Source organism: Megalopta genalis, chromosome 1 (assembly GCF_051020955.1).
Source record: "Megalopta genalis isolate 19385.01 chromosome 1, iyMegGena1_principal, whole genome shotgun sequence".
NCBI lineage: Eukaryota > Metazoa > Arthropoda > Insecta > Hymenoptera > Halictidae > Megalopta > Megalopta genalis.
The window spans coordinates 7485719-7504898 of NC_135013.1; the positions used below are offsets into that span (position 1 = coordinate 7485719).

General features: G+C 35.6%; 1 protein-coding gene across 1 annotated transcript; it reads right to left on the reverse strand.

Annotated features, from left to right (window-relative positions):
* Positions 1-3372: 3372 nt before the first annotated feature.
* Positions 3373-18520, reverse strand: Y-e3 (yellow-e3). Its single transcript, XM_033484495.2, has 6 exons — positions 17551-18520; positions 13989-14195; positions 12706-12884; positions 8201-8664; positions 5893-6136; positions 3373-4905 (listed from the first exon to the last, which is right to left on the reverse strand). Exons 2-6 carry the CDS (start codon positions 14191-14193, stop codon positions 4717-4719), a joined length of 1281 nt encoding a protein of 426 aa, XP_033340386.2. The 5' UTR covers positions 14194-14195; positions 17551-18520; the 3' UTR covers positions 3373-4716.
* Between the last annotated feature and the right edge of the window lie 660 nt (positions 18521-19180).

Genomic DNA, 19180 nt, shown 5'->3' on the forward strand with positions numbered 1-19180 from the left:
GTTGCAAGAGAGATCTAAGAATATTTACGATATATTCATACGATAACAATTATTACTGAATCGAGGTGAACGTAAGAAAAATGTCATAATTCGTGATACGTTTATTACTTGTTTACCGAACGTCGACAACGGTGCAGCCGCCGAGGATGAAGGGCATTTTATTAATCCTCGCTATCGTTATCGCGTTTGCTTTAGGTTCCGCGCGAAAATTAGGGAAAATTACGACTGCTTTTAATTGAATTTTTTTGGGGGAGGGGGCATCCTCTGTACAGTTTTATCGATTTTTAACGCATAGAGAGCAACGGAGATCGATGATATTCTTTTTATTATTAATAAATAATGCGTGTTCGATGATAAATAAAATCAGCCGTAACTATTTCTGAATTTTAAACGAGACGGAATCGTGAAAATAAAAAAGTTGCAAGAGAGATCTAAGAATATTTACGATATATTCATACGATAACAATTATTACTGAATCGAGGTGAACGTAAGAAAAATGTCATAATTCGTGATACGTTTATTACTTGTTTACCGAACGTCGACAACGGTGCAGCCGCCGAGGATGAAGGGCATTTTATTAATCCTCGCTATCGTTATCGCGTTTGCTTTAGGTTCCGCGCAAAAATTAGGGAAAATTACGACTGCTTTTAATTGAATTGTTTTGGGGGAGGGGGCATCCTCTGTACAGTTTTATCGATTTTTAACGCATAGAGAGCAACGGGGATCTATAATATTCTTTTTATTATTAATAAATAATGCATCTCGTAAACGAGATGGAATCGCGAAAATAAAAAAGTTGCAAGAGAGATCTAAGAATATTTACAATATATTCGTACGATAACAATAATTACTGAATCGAGGTGAACGTAAGAAAAATGTCATAATTCGTGATACATTTGAGCCGTTTATTTTGAAAGTGGCATAAGTCACTTTTTTTTCTTTTTTTTTTAAATGAAAAGATACCGTTCAATTGTAATTAGTGTTACCATTAACTCGATTTTTTTGAAAAAGTGACTTATGCCACTTTCAAAATAAACGGCTCATTTATTACTTGTTGACCGAACGTTGATAACGGTGCAGCCGCCGAGGATGAAGGGCATTTTATTAATCCTCGTGTTATCGCGTTTGCTTTAGGTTCCCCGCGAATTATTCGGCAAACATGTACAGTAATGTCTCTCTAATTGAAGCACAGGTTGTCCACGAAAATGAACAATTTGGGAAGAGTAGATACGATTGTTCGAGCCTTGCAGTTCGTTTTTATAGTTACGAATTGCCAACCAACTATAAAAACGAGCTACAAGGCTCGAATATCTCCTCTTCCAAAATTGTCCATTTTTGTGGACAATCTTAGCATCAGTTAGAGAGACATTACTGTAATTTTCCAAAGTCGCTTAATTTACAAAACCGCGCAGCTCGCCTCGATCGGTCTTTCGTAATAGTTGGCCGTAAATGAGCCGTTTATTTTGAAAGTGGCATAAGTCACTTTACCGTAATGAAAAGTGGTGATTTTTTAATGTTTATACGAAATTATTTATACTGAGAAAAATATCAGTATCCTGAGGTAACAAATACAAGTAAATTTCTCGAAAGTTAGCATCCATATTTTTAAACGTGTTCAAACGCAAACCCTTAAATATATCGACTTAAAAACAAAGTGACTTATGCCACTTTCAAAATGAACGGCTCAAATACTTCAAGGTATCGAAGTATCATAATTTCGCTAACAAAATCAACACCGAATACCCTGCAATCCGTAATTCTACAATTGTAAAATCCCGCATTTTAAAACTGTTCTTCCCCGCGTGTAATCTTAGTTCGAAGTATGCGCATAATTATCAGACGGAAAATTTCGAGGAACTATAGTTATTCGTTAAACGATGCGGCTGTCACATTTTGTTAAATTTTCCGCGTAATTAGCACTAACAGACATCTAAATTACAAATATACCGTATATGCGTTTATGAAGTCATTCGCTGGCATGAGTAACAGCAAATTTATCGCGTAGAGCAAATACGAAATGGTACTAGTTAATGCTGTAGAAAATTTGTTTTTAAATATGTCATAATTGTAGATTATATGACATCGGTCGGTATGAATTTCTGATCGTCTTTTTCGGGTAAGCGTTCCATTAGCGTTACAAAAAAAAAACAGTCGAGCGAAAAGTTTCTGTAACCATTAACCCTTTCGGTACGAGCGCCGGATATATCCGGCGTCCATCTGATGACCAATATGGACGAGTGCCGAATACATCTGGCATATTTCTGTAGGCCCTTTACAGAATGTTTACAGGAAACATTTAAAGAAAGATTTAGAAACGGATTAAGCACAGTCATTACTTAACGCTTAAGAAAATCTTCGTACAAAAGTCGACTGACCCTGCGTTATGTGCGCATTTTCGGCGCGGCACCCCGTACAGTGGAAGTGTCACGGCGGACAACGCGCTCGCGTGTACCGAAAGGGTTAATTTTCTTCTTTAAATTTCTTCGAAATTCTCTTTATGAGGTCGAAAACAGCTTCGAGAAATTTCTAATGTTCGTGTCATATCATAACTTCTATATTTTCCACAGGATAACCTCGAGTTTATATGATTATTTATGAATGCGGCCGGCAGAAATAATTTGTATGTGCATCACCGGCCGGTAAATCATTGACGAAAACAGTTTAAGCAACTTCGTAGTTCTATTATCAACGTTAACATGAAAAAGCTACGACGTCGCGAGTGCTTAGGAAAATGAAAAATATAGAAAATAACGCTTTTCGCGTGTTCTCGGAACAGCGACAGCGTTCTCGAGCGTCGAAGATACGGACAAATAATTAACCCTTAGGGGACCAAAACTATTTATTTCCAGTTTACACACTGCCAAGTCCAGTCCACTGTTTTTCACAGACGAAGAGAAATTTTTTACCGAAAATTTTTCTATCAAATATAGAGAAGAGATATAATATAATATAATATAATATAATATAACATAATATAACATAATATAATATAATATAATATAATATAATATAATATAATATAATATAATACAATATAATATAATAAATATATAATAAATAAATATAATAATATAATAAAATATATTTATTATATAAAAATATAATAAATATATAATATAATATAATATAATATAATATAATATAATATAGAGAAGAGATTTTTTAAATAAAACTTCGTTGATATATTTTCATCGAAACAATCGTGCCTATTCGTCCAATGTTTAAGGGTTAAAAGGGTTAAAAAGTTGCGACTTGAATTACGAAAGAAGGTGTTCCAACCACAAATGAGTAATTATCGCAACGTTTGAAACGATAATATTGGATCGAGTGTGTTCGGAGTAGATGTCGGAATAAATGCACAGGACAGAAACTGAGGACAATATTTTGTTGTTATTTCCCTCGTAGTTTGTACATTATTAATACAGAAAAATGCGTATTTATGAGATACAAATTGTACGCGATCTTTCGATGAATTAGGAACTATCCGGTGTAGACCTAAACTCGACGGCGGATTATCGACGAAAGAAACAAAAGTCAGTCATTCCGTTCTACAGGCTCTCACACAGGCAACATGCTCTCTAGACTCGTTTGCACAATTACGCACGCAACAATAAATATACCGATCGACTAAATAAATCGAAACCCTGGAAAAGAACTGGAAAAGCGGCCTCTCTGGCATATCGACGCCGAAATCTTCCCAATTCCAAGAATGTCCATTACGTTTGCAGCACCGCGAGCAGCGACACAGAAATCTCAAATATTATACTGTTTCGTTCTAAAAAATAAATTTTCTCCGATTTTCCTTCGGCTTGTGAACCAAAATGGACAATTTGGTAAGAGGAGAATATAATTATTCGAGCCTCGTGACTCATTTCTATAGTTACAATATAACTATATATTTAATTTATAATATTTAAATTAATATTTATAAATATAATATTTATAGTCATTTATATAAATATTAATATATATTATTACATAATATATAATAATTTAAATATAATATTCGCAACTATTTATGTAAATATTAATGTATAATAATATTCATATATGTATCATTATATAATATATAATAATTTAAATATAATATTCACAACTATTTATGTAAATATTAATGTATAATAATATTAATATATGTATCATTATATAATATATAATAATTTAAATATAATATTTATAATCAATTACATATATATATATATATATATATATATATTATAATATTTAAATTAAATTAATATAAATATATATTTATAGTTATATAATTATAAAAACGAGCTGCAAGGCTCAAATAATCGTATCTCCTCTTCCCAAATTGTCCATTTTTGTTAACAATCTAAACGAAAATTAGGGAGAATTTACTGTACTTTGTTCAGAATTTTGCAGAATTCTGTCACGGTACAAGGAGAGAAACATTTAAATGCAGATACAATAGGTTTGCAGCAACCGCGGTAAAAACAATGGTATATTAAAATTCGAGAAAATGACAAATGCTCCGTTGTACGGTTCGATCAATCGTGATCGACGAAAACTGTGTAACCGTGATCCACAGATCGCAAATAAGGATAATGACGGCTGTAGAAATACTTTCGCGGATAGGACGACGTATAATATTCGCTGGCGAGGAACGGCCTGCTCGTGAAGACCGAGTACCGCCAAAACGGCGACGATCTCTCGCGATAATAGCTGAAGAACTGTCCGCGGTGCCATTGTTTTCATGTCGAGGTCTGACGTATCCCCGAAGGGCTGGCGAAGTCGCATTTTGTGCCGCGAATCAGCTCGTTCACGAAGCCAGCTTGGATCCGGAAGTTGGTCTCGGTGTGATTCAACGAGCCGCTCATGTACCTTTGGAACGACGCAGACAACACCCACAGCTCCTGTTTCCCCTTATGCGTGGTGATGATCTGCAATCGAGACACGTTCGTCAGTCGAATACACTGAGAAAATGTTAGCCTGAAATACCGTCAGTTACAAAGAAGACTACGGGATGTCGCATAATTATGTTAACGCCGGGAAGGGGTGATTCCTGAGGTCATTTCAAGTAACTTTTTCCTTAGCGAAAATGCAATCCGCGGCTTCGTTTGCGAGTTATCAACGAAAAACGCTGACCAATGAGAGGCGAGCGCGGCTGTCGCGTAGCGGCGCAGCGAACGAGCGCACGAAGCCCAGTTCCGCTGATTGGCTCGGCCGCCTAGCGCTAAGCGAGCTGGCCTCTCATTGGTCAGTGTTTTTCGTTAATAACTCGTAAACGAAGCTTCGTAGAACATTTTCGCTAAGGAAAAAGTTGTTTAAAATAATCTGAGGAATGAACCCCTTCTGTATATTAATACAATTATTGGACATCCTGTACAAGTACAATGTTTGAACGTGTTTTAAATATTAGGCTACGGATCCTTGCTCAAAATAAAAATGATCTTCGTCGATTGCGACGAACACGAGTCAGATGGAAATTCTCTTCTTTCTTCAATAACTTATAGTGAGTTAAAAATAACGCACAGTTGCTCTTAAATTCTTTTAACTATTTTGCGAACGGGTAGTTCGAAAAGAGAATATCTTCCTCGAGACGAATTAAATTACATACGGAAAAACTAAATAAAAAGGAAAAGTGAACAATATATCTTCGTTGTACGCATCGTCGTCAAGTTGTATTAATATAAGAGATACAGTCCTAATGTCGTCGCTAGTTCGTCCTCAAAGGGTTAATATTAAATAATAATATTAATAATTTAATAATATTAATTTAATTATATATTATATATATTATTAATTTAATAATATTAAATAATAATAATATTAACAAAATTAATGTCGATGATTTTTCTCAGCAGCACATTTTAGTCGTAAAACTCGCGGTCTGTTACTAAAGAAATCATAGTATTCGAAGACATCACCTTCATTCCAGAAGGGAACTGCAACGTGTCCTCATTGGTGACGAGAATATCGTTGTTATGACTGCCGTATTCCGGGTACTTCTTGCTGTTCCAGCATCCGATAGCCAAATCGGACATTAAACCGTAGAAGAGTACACCGTTGCGGTCCATAGCCTGCGCCGCTGACTGCGAGGACCTCTCGTTCGCGAAAGGAACGAAGGACCTAGGCGAAGCTTCGACGTTGCCATGAAATAGAGAGTGATTCCTGAACACAGAACCGGGTACAGTGAATTCTCAGTAATGTCTCCCTCAGCTTGTAAACAGAAGCGGACAATTTGGGAAGAGAGGAGGCACGATCATTCGGGCCTCGCGGCCTCGTTTTTATAGTCGCCGATTAGTCAACAACTATGAAAACGAGACGCGAGGCTCGATTTGCCTCTTCGAAAAGGGCCATTTTTGTTTACAAGCTGAGAGACAGAATTTAGAAAGAAAATTAGAAATTTAGAAAGGAAACTATTAGGTCGAATCGTAAATAACTTCTGCTTCTTTATCAAACACTTATTTTGCTTTTTCTTAATTTCATTTATTCTGTTTTATTTAATTTATTTTCATCCCTTATCTAAACTATTAGGACGAGTCATAAATAACTTCTGCTTCTTTATCAGACACTTATTTTGCTTTCTTTTTTAATTTAATTTATTCTGTTTGATTTCATTTATTTTCATCTCTTATCTAAACTATTAGAACGAGTCATAAATAACTTCTGCTTCTTTATCGAACACTTATTTTGCTTTTTTTAAATTTCATTTATTCTGTTTTATTTAATTTATTTTCATCCCTTATCTAAACTATTAGGACGAGTCATAAATATCTCCTGCTTCTTTATCAGACACTTATTTTGCTTTCTTTTTTAATTTCATTTATTCCGTTTTATTTCATTTATTTTCATCCCTTGTCTATTCGGCGAAAGCAAAAATTCGTCCAGGTGACTCGGAAGTTATTTATGTAGAATGCGTTGCGTCGTGTCAGCTATACAGGGTGCCCCAAAATTATGGTATTTCCAGAAAATGACGAGTTCCTGAGGTGATTTGAAATAACTTTTTCCTTTACAAAAATTTATTCCGAAGCATCGTTTACGAGTTATCGACGAAAAGCAATGACCAATGAGGAGCGAGCTCGCTAGACGGCCGAGCCAATGAGCGGAACTGGGCTTCGCGCGCTCGTTGGCTGGACCGCCTCGCGTCAGCCGAGCTCGCCTCTCATTGGTCACTGTTTTTCGTTAATAACTCGTTAACGATGCCTCGGAGAACATTTTTGTAAAGGAAAAAGTTGCTTCGAATGACCTCAGTAATCTCTAATTTCTCAGAAGTACCATAATTTTGGGACACCCTGTAAAATACTGAGGATTGTTTAAGAGAATTGTTTAACCCTTTGCACTCGAAGCCATTTTAACTGTAAATCTAAATTAATTTTTCTGACTTATTTCCATTTTATACCACAAAGCGTATTTCATGCGTATGAAATCGAGTCTTGTTGACTCGTACAACAGTTAGACTTTTGACAATTATATTATAATATTTTATATTATATTATTTTTTTATATTATATTATTTTATATTATAATATTTTGGAACGTGGTGCGACGATTTTAGTGGTGCCTCAGAATCATCACTCGAGTGCAAAGGGTTAATACATTCCACGACGTTTATTCGTTTCGACAAAAGGCGAACCGACGTTAAAAACAGTTCGCACCGAGCCTTCATTAACACTAAACCTACCAAGCAGTAATACTAACTGGCGTGTACTGCTTCACAAAAGTAAGAAGACCGAATTTATTTAGATTTTGTAAAGTTTTCATTATAAAACTTGCTCCAATAATGTAACATATTCAAGCATTTTCCACGAAACAGTCTCGGAACTTTGCAGAATTGCAAAATAAGAAAAGGCGGTCACTTTGACCGCGGTAAGTTTAGTGTTCATATTATTATTTAATATAATTATATTAATATAATATAATAATATATATATAATTATAATATATATAATAATATATATAATTATAATATATATAATAATATATATAATTATAATAATAATATAATAATAATATATATATATAATAATAATATATATAATAATATATATAATTATAATATATATATAATAATAATATATATAATTATAATATAATTATTTTATATTATTATTTAGTGTTTATACACGTTCGAAACTTCGACTCTGAATAATAAATCTGCCGAATCACTATCTACATTCACCGCTCGACCTAATAAATGTACGACCTTGCTGAACGATTGCTCGATTAACCGACCTGATCACAGAGGTAGGCACCTTGGATTCGACTCTGCTGGCCAGCGAATGGAAGTACAGGGTCCTGTCCGCGTCGTCGGCGGGGCTCAAAGCGAGTCCGATGATGCCGTCCATCAGATCGAACGTGTCCCCTTTGATGTAGAAGGTGCCGTACGGCGGATAAGGATAGAAAAGATTGTTGTTGATCTTCCAGGACCTCGAGTGCTCGTGGTCGTAGACGATCAGCGCGAAACCTGTCACGTCCGCGATGTAAGCGTAGGTGGTGTTGCCGTTGTACGGTTCGTTTCTGACGTCCACGGCCACTGTGACGAACAGGGAGTCCTCCTTGTACTGATCCTTCGGGAACTTGTACCTGGTGATCAGCTTGTCCGTGTGCAGGTCGAACACGTGCAACTTCGGCGGACAGATCCAATCGTTGCCAAATTTGCCCGTGTCGACCACCCATAACCGGGACATTTCATCTATCTGCAGGAGAAAGGTGTACGATGTTAGGTAAACTCGATGGTTTTTTCTACTCGCAGCGATGCAATACGTTGCAAAGAACGGGCGATTTTTTATTGGAAAACGTCGGAACGCGGCGAAAGAGCGCGGCGAACGATTTTCAGCGTTTCGATAACGAGGACTTTGTTAATTGAAGTTTCTCTGTTGCTTGGAGACGAACATGTTTTTTATACATCTAGATAGATTTGTGATAGGTTTTTGATAGGAATATAATAATTTCCTGAACTCGTACAGTGTTCACACACAAAATTTAGTCAAATTGATTTTGTTGTGTTCGAAGCTTTGCGTGGAATTGTTTTCGTCTTCTTAGTGAACTTCTATTTTTTTATTTGTTTATTTTAAGGAAAATATCTAATATTAACAGATGTTCTCTGTTTTTTCGAGCCACTCGTTTGCTTTCCCTTATTTGCATTAGATTTGTGAATCTGCGATTTTCGATAGGAAAATAATAATTTCCTGAACTCGAACAGTGTTCAAAATTTAGTCAAATTGATTTTGTTGTGTTCAAAGCTTTGCGCGGAATTGTTTTCGTCTTCCTAGTGTACTTTTATTTTCTTATTTGTTTATTTCCAGGAAGATATCTGATATCAACAAGTTTTCTTTGTTTCTTCGAGCCACTCATTTGCTTTTCCTTATTTGCATTAGATTTGTGAATCTGCGATTTTCGATAGGAAAATAATAATTTCCTGAACTCGAACAGTGTTCAAAATTTAGTCGAATTAATTTTGTTGTATTCAAAGCTTTACATGGAATCGTTTTCGTCTTCCTAGTGTACTTCTATTTTCTTATTCGTTTATTTCAAAGAAAATATCTAATATTAACAGATGTTCCCTGCTTTTTCGAGTCACTCGTTTGCTTTCCCTTATTTGCATTTTATTTGTGAATCTGCGGTTTTCGATAGGAAAATAATAATTTCCTGAACTCGAACAGTGTTCAAAATTTAGACAAATTGATTTTGTTGTATTCAAAGCTTTGCGCGGAATCGTTTTCGTCTTCCTACTGTACTTTTATTTTCTTATTCGTTTATTTTCAGGAAGATATCTGATATCAACAGGTGTTTTGTGTTTCTTCGAGCCACTCGTTTCCTTTCCCCTATTTGCGTTAGATTTGTGAATCTGCAGTTTTCGATAGGAAAATAATAATTTCCTGAACTCGAACAGTGCTCAAAATTTAGTCGAATTGATTTTGTTGTGTTCAAAGCTTTGCGCGGAATCGTTTTCGTCTTCCTAGTGTACTTCCATTTTCTTATTCGTTTATTTCAAAGAAAATATCTAGTATTAACAGATGTTCCCTGCTTTTTCGAGTCACTCGTTTGCTTTCCCTTATTTGCATTTTATTTGTAAATCTGCGGTTTTCGATAGGAAAATAATAATTTCCTGAACTCGAACAGTGCTCAAAATTTAGTCGAATTGATTTTGTTGTATTCAAAGCTTTGCGCGGAATCGTTTTCGTCTTCCTAGTGTACTTCTATTTTCTTATTTGTTTATTTCCAGGAAGATATCTGATATCAACAAGTTTTCTTTGTTTCTTCGAGCCACTCATTTGCTTTTCCTTATTTGCATTAGATTTGTGAATCTGCAGTTTTCGATAGGAAAATAATAATTTCCTGAACTCGAACAGTGTTCAAAATTTAGTCAAATTGATTTTGTTGTGTTCAAAGCTTTGCATGGAATCGTTTTCGTCTTCCTAGTGTATTTTTATTTTCTTATTTGTTTATTTCAAAGAAAATATCTAGTATTAACAGATGTTCTCTGTTTTTTCGAGTCACTCGTTTGCTTTCCCCTATTTGCAATAGCTTTGTGAATCTTTTCGATAGGAAAACGATAATTCCGCGAACTCGAATAATTCTCAAAATTTAATTGAATTGATCTTTTGTATCTAAAGTATCGCATGGTGTTGTTCGAATTTTCTGTTCATATCTCATCGTTAAAATTTCCTTGTTCGTTAATTTCGAGAAAGAGATAATCAACGGTAACAGGCTCGAAATTGGGACAAAACATGGCCTTCGCTTTCTAATCACTACGATCTCTTTCCTACTAAAGTAGGTCCAGTTAAGTGGCACCTCGGTTTTCCTTATACGTATTTCGTCAATTTTCCCCTTAAGATTGCTTTGCCATGATAACCGCTCGCTATCAACGCAACCTGTTTAGAATCATCGCCGTGTTGTCCCAAAGAAGCATTCGAAAGGCGCATTATGTATTTCACGCGCGTGTACGACACACGCGTGACATGCGTGAATACGTAAGTACGACAGCTCTCTTTAACGTGGCGAGTCTCGAAAGGAATTATCTAAACAATTTTTATCGAAATGTAAACACGGCGATCGTCTTGTAAATCGAAAAACGAACGAATCGAGAAAAACGGCAGATGCTTCTTGCATCATTTTGTTCCTGTCAGATCGTATTATGTGCGGTCAATTTCCGAATGGAACCGGTTCATCGGGGTCCGGTTCATCGACCGGGACTCGTTTTGAAGTAATTTTGTGTACGGAGAAATTTGATGCGGTCACGCCGATGACACCGCGGTGCCCCGTTATCTTTTCATTCAGCGTTCGGGATTTCCCAGTGTCAATTTAACGACGGTTCGTTGTCACTTGGGATTTGCCCATTTCTCACATGACGCGCACGTGTATGCCGGAAACAGATGCTTTCCTTACGAGCTTCTGATGTCTTTCGAACGTTAATCATTGTTCAAAAAAAAAGGAAAGAAACAATCGTTACGGGAGTCTCGTTATCGCGAGTAACGACCACGTTTGCCAGAATAAATCAAAAGATTCCTGTTATTGATATAGTTGAAACGTAGGAATTCAAAGTCCGACGAGCCGACTCCTAAACTGTTCGATTGGCAAACACGATGGTGTAATAGTTCTCGCAAGCAGGAACGCTTAAGTAATTCAACAGCTGGAAGAGATCCGACCGTTCGCGAGGTTCATTGGTTTGTTAGGGAAATCGGAGAGAAAACTGTAGTTGCTCGGAATTACTGGAAGTTCTTAGGAATCTCGTCTACTGTATCCGGTTTCTAGACAATTGTGCAAATAATTCTTCCGTGATCGCCAGAAGCTTCGAGGTGTTTCCCAGAAGTTCTGAGAGCATTGGGGAATTTCTAGAAATGGCTAAGATTTTCTAGAATTTTCTACAATTTTCTAGTATTTTCTAAGACTTTCTAGAATTTTTTAAGATATTTTTGAATTTTTAAAATTTTTCTAGAATTCTCTACGATTTTCTAGAATGTTCTAAGATTTTCTAGAATTTTTTAAGATTTTTTAGAATTTTCTACGATTTTCTAAAATGTTCTAAGATTTTCCAGGATTTTCTAAGACTTGCTAGAATTTTCTGAGACTTACTAGAATGTTCTACGATTTTCTAGAATGTTCTAAGATTTTCTAGAATTTTTTAAGATATTTTTGAATTTTTGAAATTTTCTAGAATTCTCTACGATTTTCTAGAATGTTCTAAGATTGTCTAGAATTAAGATTTTCTAAAATATTCTACGATTTTCTAGAATTTTCTACGATTTTCTAGAATATTCTAAGATTTTCTGGAATTTTCTATAATTTTCTAGAATTTTCTACGATTTTCTAGACTTTTTTTACGATTTTCTAGAATTTTCTACGATTTTTTAAAATGTTCTGAGATTTTCTAGAATTTTCTAAGACTTACTAGAATTTTCTACGATTTTCTAGAATGTTCTAAGATTTTCTAGAATTTTCTACGATTTTCTAAAATATTCTACGATTTTCTAGAATTTTCTACGATTTTCTAGAATGTTCTAAGATTTTCTAGAATTTTCTACGATTTTCTAGACTTTTTTACGATTTTCTAGAATTTTCTACGATTTTTTAAAATGTTCTAAGATTTTCTAGAATTTTCTAAGACTTACTAGAATTTTCTACGATTTTCTAGAATTTTCTACGATTTTCTAGAATTTTTTAAGATTTTCTAGAATTTTCTACGATTTTCTAGAATGTTCTAAGATTTTCGAAAATTTATAATCACCGAGACTTACATGCACCCTGTAGACGCTAGTGATGGAGTCACAGCTTCCCATGGTGTTGTAACTCCAATTAGGATAAGGTGCTATAATTGGATTCGCGTTCGACGACACATCATCGGTGACGTAACCCAAGGTTACTGGCACACCATTCTGAAACCTCGGTATGGTGATAAAGACCTTGGACTTTTGACCTAGAAAAACGAACCAAATTATACCGCATTATAATAATAACACCCTATAATAATACCCTATAATAATACCATTTTCGCAAGAACGACACCGCCAATCTAGTACGTTATCATTTTCTACAGCATTAATCTTTATTGTGTTGCGAATGAAACACACAAAGACTTTGTTAAACATTCACAGAAGTTTTCCTGTAAAAATGTCTTCGTGATAATTCTTCTTGGTTAAATTCTTTTCTAACACGTTATGTACCGACAATTTTCTAATAACTTATTTATTTTATCTCTCAAGGTTACAATCCATTACGAAAAGTTCACTTAGTCTACCTTAATCTATCCTAACTCTTCTTTATTTACTTTTGCCCTATTTTGCAATAATCATTTCAAAATTGTCAATAGTAATTTTTTCCGTAATTCAACAAATTATTTGGATTAAATTTATGTATTAATTGCTCGTGAAATTATTATGCAGAGTGTCCCAAAATTATATTAATTCCGGAATTAGGTGATTGCTGAGGCTATTTCAAATAACTTTTTCCTTTGCGGAAATGCAATCCACGGATTTGTTTACGAGTTATTAACGAAAAACAGTGGCCAATGAGAGGCGACCTGGCCTGACGCGAGGCGACCGAGCCAATGAGCGGCCGATGCCCAGTTCCCCTGATTAGCTCAGCCGCCTAGCGCTAGCTCGCCTCTCATTGGTCACAGTTTTTCGTTAATAACTCGCAAACTAAGCTTCGTAGAACATTTTCGCAAAGGAAAAAGTTGCTTCAAATGACCTCGGGAACCCCTTATTTCCCAAAAGTAACATACTTTTTGGACACTCTATATAAAAGAAAATTGTCGAGCTATTTTTACTGCCGAATCATTAAAAAGTATTAATTGCTTTGAATTCCATAATCGTGGTTCACCAACTATTTCGATAGCAGTCTTTCGTTGTTCCCGAACCGGTCATTAATTCTTTATTTCTAATAGAAATCTTGTTAACAGATTTTCAGCAAATAAAGTGTCAATTCCTTCTAATTTCATAATCGCGGAGCGATGACCTCTTCTCGATGGCTTTCGTTCTTCGTTCTAAGAGGCGCGATGGTTAGTTTTCCGCATCTTTACCTGCACTGTAGACGTCGACGTCGATGGGAACCGGCGCGCCAGGTATATAATTTCCGCTTTGGATCGCCGCGATTCTATCAGATTCACTCGGGAAATCGAATTCCAACGACTTCCACGAATAGATGCCCTTCAGCTGCTCGATGGTCGGCGAACCGGAAGCGGCAACGGCCACCAGGACCGGCCACCAAAGACACCTCATCTCCATTTCTGACGGCACAAACAACATAATTATCGCGCATCGTTCGTAATTGCTCTCCCCGAAGCGATCGATCGATCGTTCGTCGACGTTATAACGACCGATTTCGCACTGCAATTTCGCTCGACGCCGGAAACGTTACAAGGTGTTTTACATTTTACGACGGACGACGCTACGGTCCTTCCGCAATTCTACGGAGGAGCCGGTGACTCGCCTTGAATTTTAATAACCGAAGTTATTATGGCCGCCGCCGTAACTCTCCCGAACTGTGCGCGCATCGATTATACAGGGTGTCCCAAAAATGTCTCGCAATCCGGAAATGGCGGGTTCCTCGGATCATTTGAAGCAACTTCTTCCTTTACAAAAATTTTCTCCGAGGCGCCGTTAACGAGTTATTAACGAAAAACAGTGACCAATAAGAATCGAGTACGGCCGACGCGAGGCGGCCCGGCCAACCAGCGCGCGGAGCCCAGTTCCGCTCATTGGCTCGGTCGCCTCGCGCCAGCCGAGCTCGCCTCTCATTGGTCACTATTTTTCGTTGATAACTCGTTAACGGTGCCTCGGAGAAAATTTTTGTAAAGGAAAAAGTTGCTTCGAATGACCCGAGGAACCCGCCACTTTCGGATTGCGAGACATTTTTGGGACACCCTGTACACGAGGATCTCGTTCGGTATTATTTATGAGCCTCGAAGGTTCGTGGTGGGTTCGTCCGAGAAACGCGACGATCGATTGTTACGCGCGAAAATTTCGCGGAGCTTCTAAGCTACCAGGAATTTAATAATAAACGATTAAGTCTCTTGTTGCGTAATCGCGCGGTTTCGCGAATTAGCAGATTTCCATCGTATAATCGAAGTAATAAGTGTGTTCGAATGAAAATCATGAAGATGTTAACGACGATAGGGTGAACGAGGATCGTGCGCGTTCACCGTGTTGTAAACAATATTACGTGTTACGTGGAATGTCATAACATCGATAGCGTCCGCGACGTCGATAATTGAGGACGTTCCATTATCGTGCGCGTTCATTGTACAAAGTGCAGCACGTGCGCTCGATCTACGATCAGTTTTCATCTGTCGTTTTCATCAGTTTTCATCGTCAGTTTTTCTATCGTCGAGGAACTCCTCATCTTATCTTCACGGCGGATTAACGATAGATTTACGGTGCACAAAAAAACAGCTGTTTTATGTTAGTTTGTAAAGGTAACGATAAGACATTTATTCTGATTTTTAACGAGTGCAACATTTGCCGTGAGTTGCGTATAAATTGAATAAATAACTCGATTATAAATTAAATTAAATAACTCGGATTAACGATAGATTTACGGAGCATGAAAAAACAGCTGTTTTATATTAGTTTATAAAGGTAACGATAAGACATTTATTTTGATTTTTAACGAGTGTAACATTTGTCGTGAGTAGCGTATAAATTGAATAAATAACTCGATTATAAATTAAATTAAATAACTCGGATTAACGATAGATTTACGGAGCGTAAAAAAACAGCTGTTTTATGTTAGTTTGTAAAGGTAACGATAAGACATTTATTTTGATTTTTAACGAGTGTAACATTTGTCGTGAGTAGCGTATAAATTGAATAAATAACTCGACTATAAATTAAATTAAATAACTCGGATTAACGATAGATTTACGGAGCGTAAAAAAACAGCTGTTTTATGTTAGTTTGTAAAGGTAACGATAAGACATTTATTCTGATTTTTAACGAGTGTAACATTTGCCGTAAGTAGCGTATAAATTGAGTAAATAACTCGATTATAAATTAAATTAAATAACTCGGATTAACGATAGATTTACGGTGCATAAAAAACAGCTGTTTTATGTTAGTTTATAAAGGTAACGATAAGACATTTATTCTGATTTTTAACGAGTGTAACATTTGCCGTGAGTAGCGTATAAATTGAATAAATAATTCATAATTGTATCTTTACGGTATGAATAATCGTAAATTATGAAATTAGTGACCCGCCATTTTGACGGGTTCCGTAAATCTAGCGTTAACGCTGACAGCTAGCAGATGGTAAAAGTGACTCGTCCGTGTTGCCTTATACAAATTACAGTATTGGATTTATTTAGATTTTCTTCAATTTTTATATTAATATATGTTGGGATAAATAAATTTATGGTAATGTATCTTGTTATAAAACATTGTTTTATATGAAATAATCGTTGAAAAAATTTTAGTATTTTCTTTCTAAAAATAATAAAAATACTTCGAGAACAGCAAATGATAGTAAATTTAAAAAAGTCGAAAGAGAAATTGCATCGTTTTACTGTGCCCACAAAAATGCGTCAAAATATTCTTCTTGAATCTCATTCAAAATTTAAGCAAAATTGACAAAATTGCATCTTTTTCGTAAGATATCGATCAAGACCAGTAAACAATTTTAGAAAAAGTTGAATAAAAACATCGCATCGTTTACTGCGTAAAGTGTTTTTATGAATGAAACTTTAGACGAGATTTCAGAAGAATTTTTTGACGCATTCTTGTGAACACAACGAAACGATGTATTTTTCTTTCGACTTCTTTTTATTTAGTACGCATTTGCGGTTCTCGAGGTATTTTACGAGAATGAAAATATTGAAATTCTTTCAAGATCTGTTTCTTAAAAAATGTTTTATTTGCTTTATTTTATTTATTTATGAGACTGTACAGAATAGTCTCATAAATTCTTAACTATCATTTAAAATTTAATTTAAATTTAATAACTTGATAATTTAAATTTAATAACTCGATAATTTAAATTTAATAACTTGATAATTTACATTTAATAACTTGATAATTTAAATTTAACAACTTAATAATTTAAATTTAGTAACTTGATAATTTAAATTTAATAACTTAATCATTTAAATTTAATAACTTGATAATTAAAATTTAATAACTTGATAATTTAAATTTAATGACTTAATAATTAAAATTTAATAACTCAATAATTTATATTTAATAACTTAATAATTTAAATTTAATAACTCAATAATTTAAATTTAATAACTCAGTAATTTAAATTTAATAACTCAATAATTTAAATTTAATAACTCGACAATCTAAATTTAATAACTCAATAATTTAAATTTAATAACTCAATAATGTAAATTTAATAACTCGATCATCTAAATTTAATAACTTGATAATCTAAATTTAATAACTCAATAATTTAAATTTAATAACTCAATAATTTAAATTTAATAACTTAATAATCTAAATTTAATTTTAATTTAGTTACATAACTTTAGTTACATAATCTCATAAATTTAGAATTCTACAAATCAGTCCAAGTATCGATTTGTGTATTTGTCTGAAAATACGTCTGAAAAAGATTTGTGTATTTTATCAGAAAAAATGCCTCACCTCCTCCAAGAAAATTCTCTGGTCTCCCGGCTCACTTCCGGTCCCGGACCGTGAAAGATTTCCAATTCGGCCGAGGTAACGGTATTTCCGGCGCTATTAAAGAGATCGTTGACAGGCAGGCAGCGTTCGAGAACGTTAAGGGCGACGTCCTTCTCGTTGTTTCGCTCAGCCGGAGATCTTTTCGGTGTCACCGGCTTTTTCTTTCGGACGTAGCTTTCACCGTCACGGATATCCCGATGAGAACGGTGCCGTATCGGTCCAGTTTTTAGCAACTTTTCGCAACCAATCGTTCACTTTCCTCGGTGCAAAATCAACTACGAAAACTGTGTAAAAATAAATGATAAAACCGCAGGTCGAAAGTCGACGTTACTATGTTTTATTCACGACAGATCAGTCACATCCGCACGTCGACGAACGATATTGTCTTTTTTTAAACCGCGGTTCAACGGTCTCCGTACAATTTAATCTTCGCGGCAACAACGCGAGCAAAACGTTCGAGCATGAAAAGAAGAGACGTCCGATAAACAAATTCGCAGACTTATAATAACAGACTTGTAAGTCGTTAACGCAGATTTCTTCTTAAACGGTCCTTGCGTATTCTGCGGCGAAGCGAGTGTTATCGCAGCAAACACGATTGCAATTGCACAACGACGTCTGTTCCCGTCGAGATGAAAGAAGTTTGCAACAGCTGAATGGTAAACGAACGAGGATCGATCCTCGATCGACAGCGTCCTTGATCAGCGTCGAAACTGTGCGCGTCGATCACCGTCGACTCGTAAAGAAACGTTTAGCTTTGTCACAGAACGCCAGCGAATTTCCTGGCGAAGGAAATCTTCTGCGAAGAGTTTCGTAGCAGTCGTCGACGTGCAGCAACGCGGTAGATCGTTGGATCCAACGATCGCCGAGGAAGAGAAGAATCCCGTGGATCGCTGCGCACCCCGTCGCGTCCGTGGATCGACTGAGGAGACGCGCCGATAGCGGCGGAGCAAACTAATCTCCGTCGCCGATCAGTCATGTCCTCTTCCCCGTGGTCGAACTTGTTCGTAGAATAGATTAAACAAGCCCCGCCGAATGTCACGGTCTCTTTGGCCACGATCGCGGAGCAGGTTTCCCTGTTTGCGAAAGGATCGTGGGAGAAAAAGTGGACCCGAATGGACACGTTCCATCTTACGACGGCGGAAAGGATGCTGAACTTTGGAAGTTCAAAACCACAAGTTCGATCTACAAGATTATGGTACGAAAGTTGATAGTTGAATTCTTTTTGTTTTATTGTGTTTTGTTTGATTTGATTACTTGGAATAATCGAAAATCGAAATAATAAAGATCGGGGGAAGCGCAGTTCGGTTAGTCGAGGTTCTACCATATTGCGTTTAGCGTTGTAATTATTTTGAGCTTTTTTTTAAGCACAAGACCACACGCGAAATACAAGATCGTAATATTGTATTTGTGCAATTGTAATTATAATAATTATAATTCATTGTAAACATAATAATTTTAATTAATTGTCATTATAATAATTATAATTAATTGTCATTATAATAATTATAATTCATTGTAATCATAATAATTATAATTCATTATAATCATAATAATTATAATTAATTGTCATTATAATAATTATAATTCATTG

What these genes read in the sequence shown, in the direction of transcription:
- Y-e3 (XM_033484495.2), bottom strand. Translation starts at nt 14,193, where the DNA reads ATGGAGATGAGGTGTCTTTGGTGGCCGGTCCTGGTGGCCGTTGCCGCT. An exon ending in CGTCGACGTCTACAGTGCAG is followed by an intron (nt 12,885 to 13,988) that starts GTAAAGATGCGG and finishes TCGTTTTTCTAG; the next exon opens with GTCAAAAGTCCAAGGTCTTT. An exon ending in CTAGCGTCTACAGGGTGCAT is followed by an intron (nt 8,665 to 12,705) that starts GTAAGTCTCGGT and finishes TTTCTCCTGCAG; the next exon opens with ATAGATGAAATGTCCCGGTT.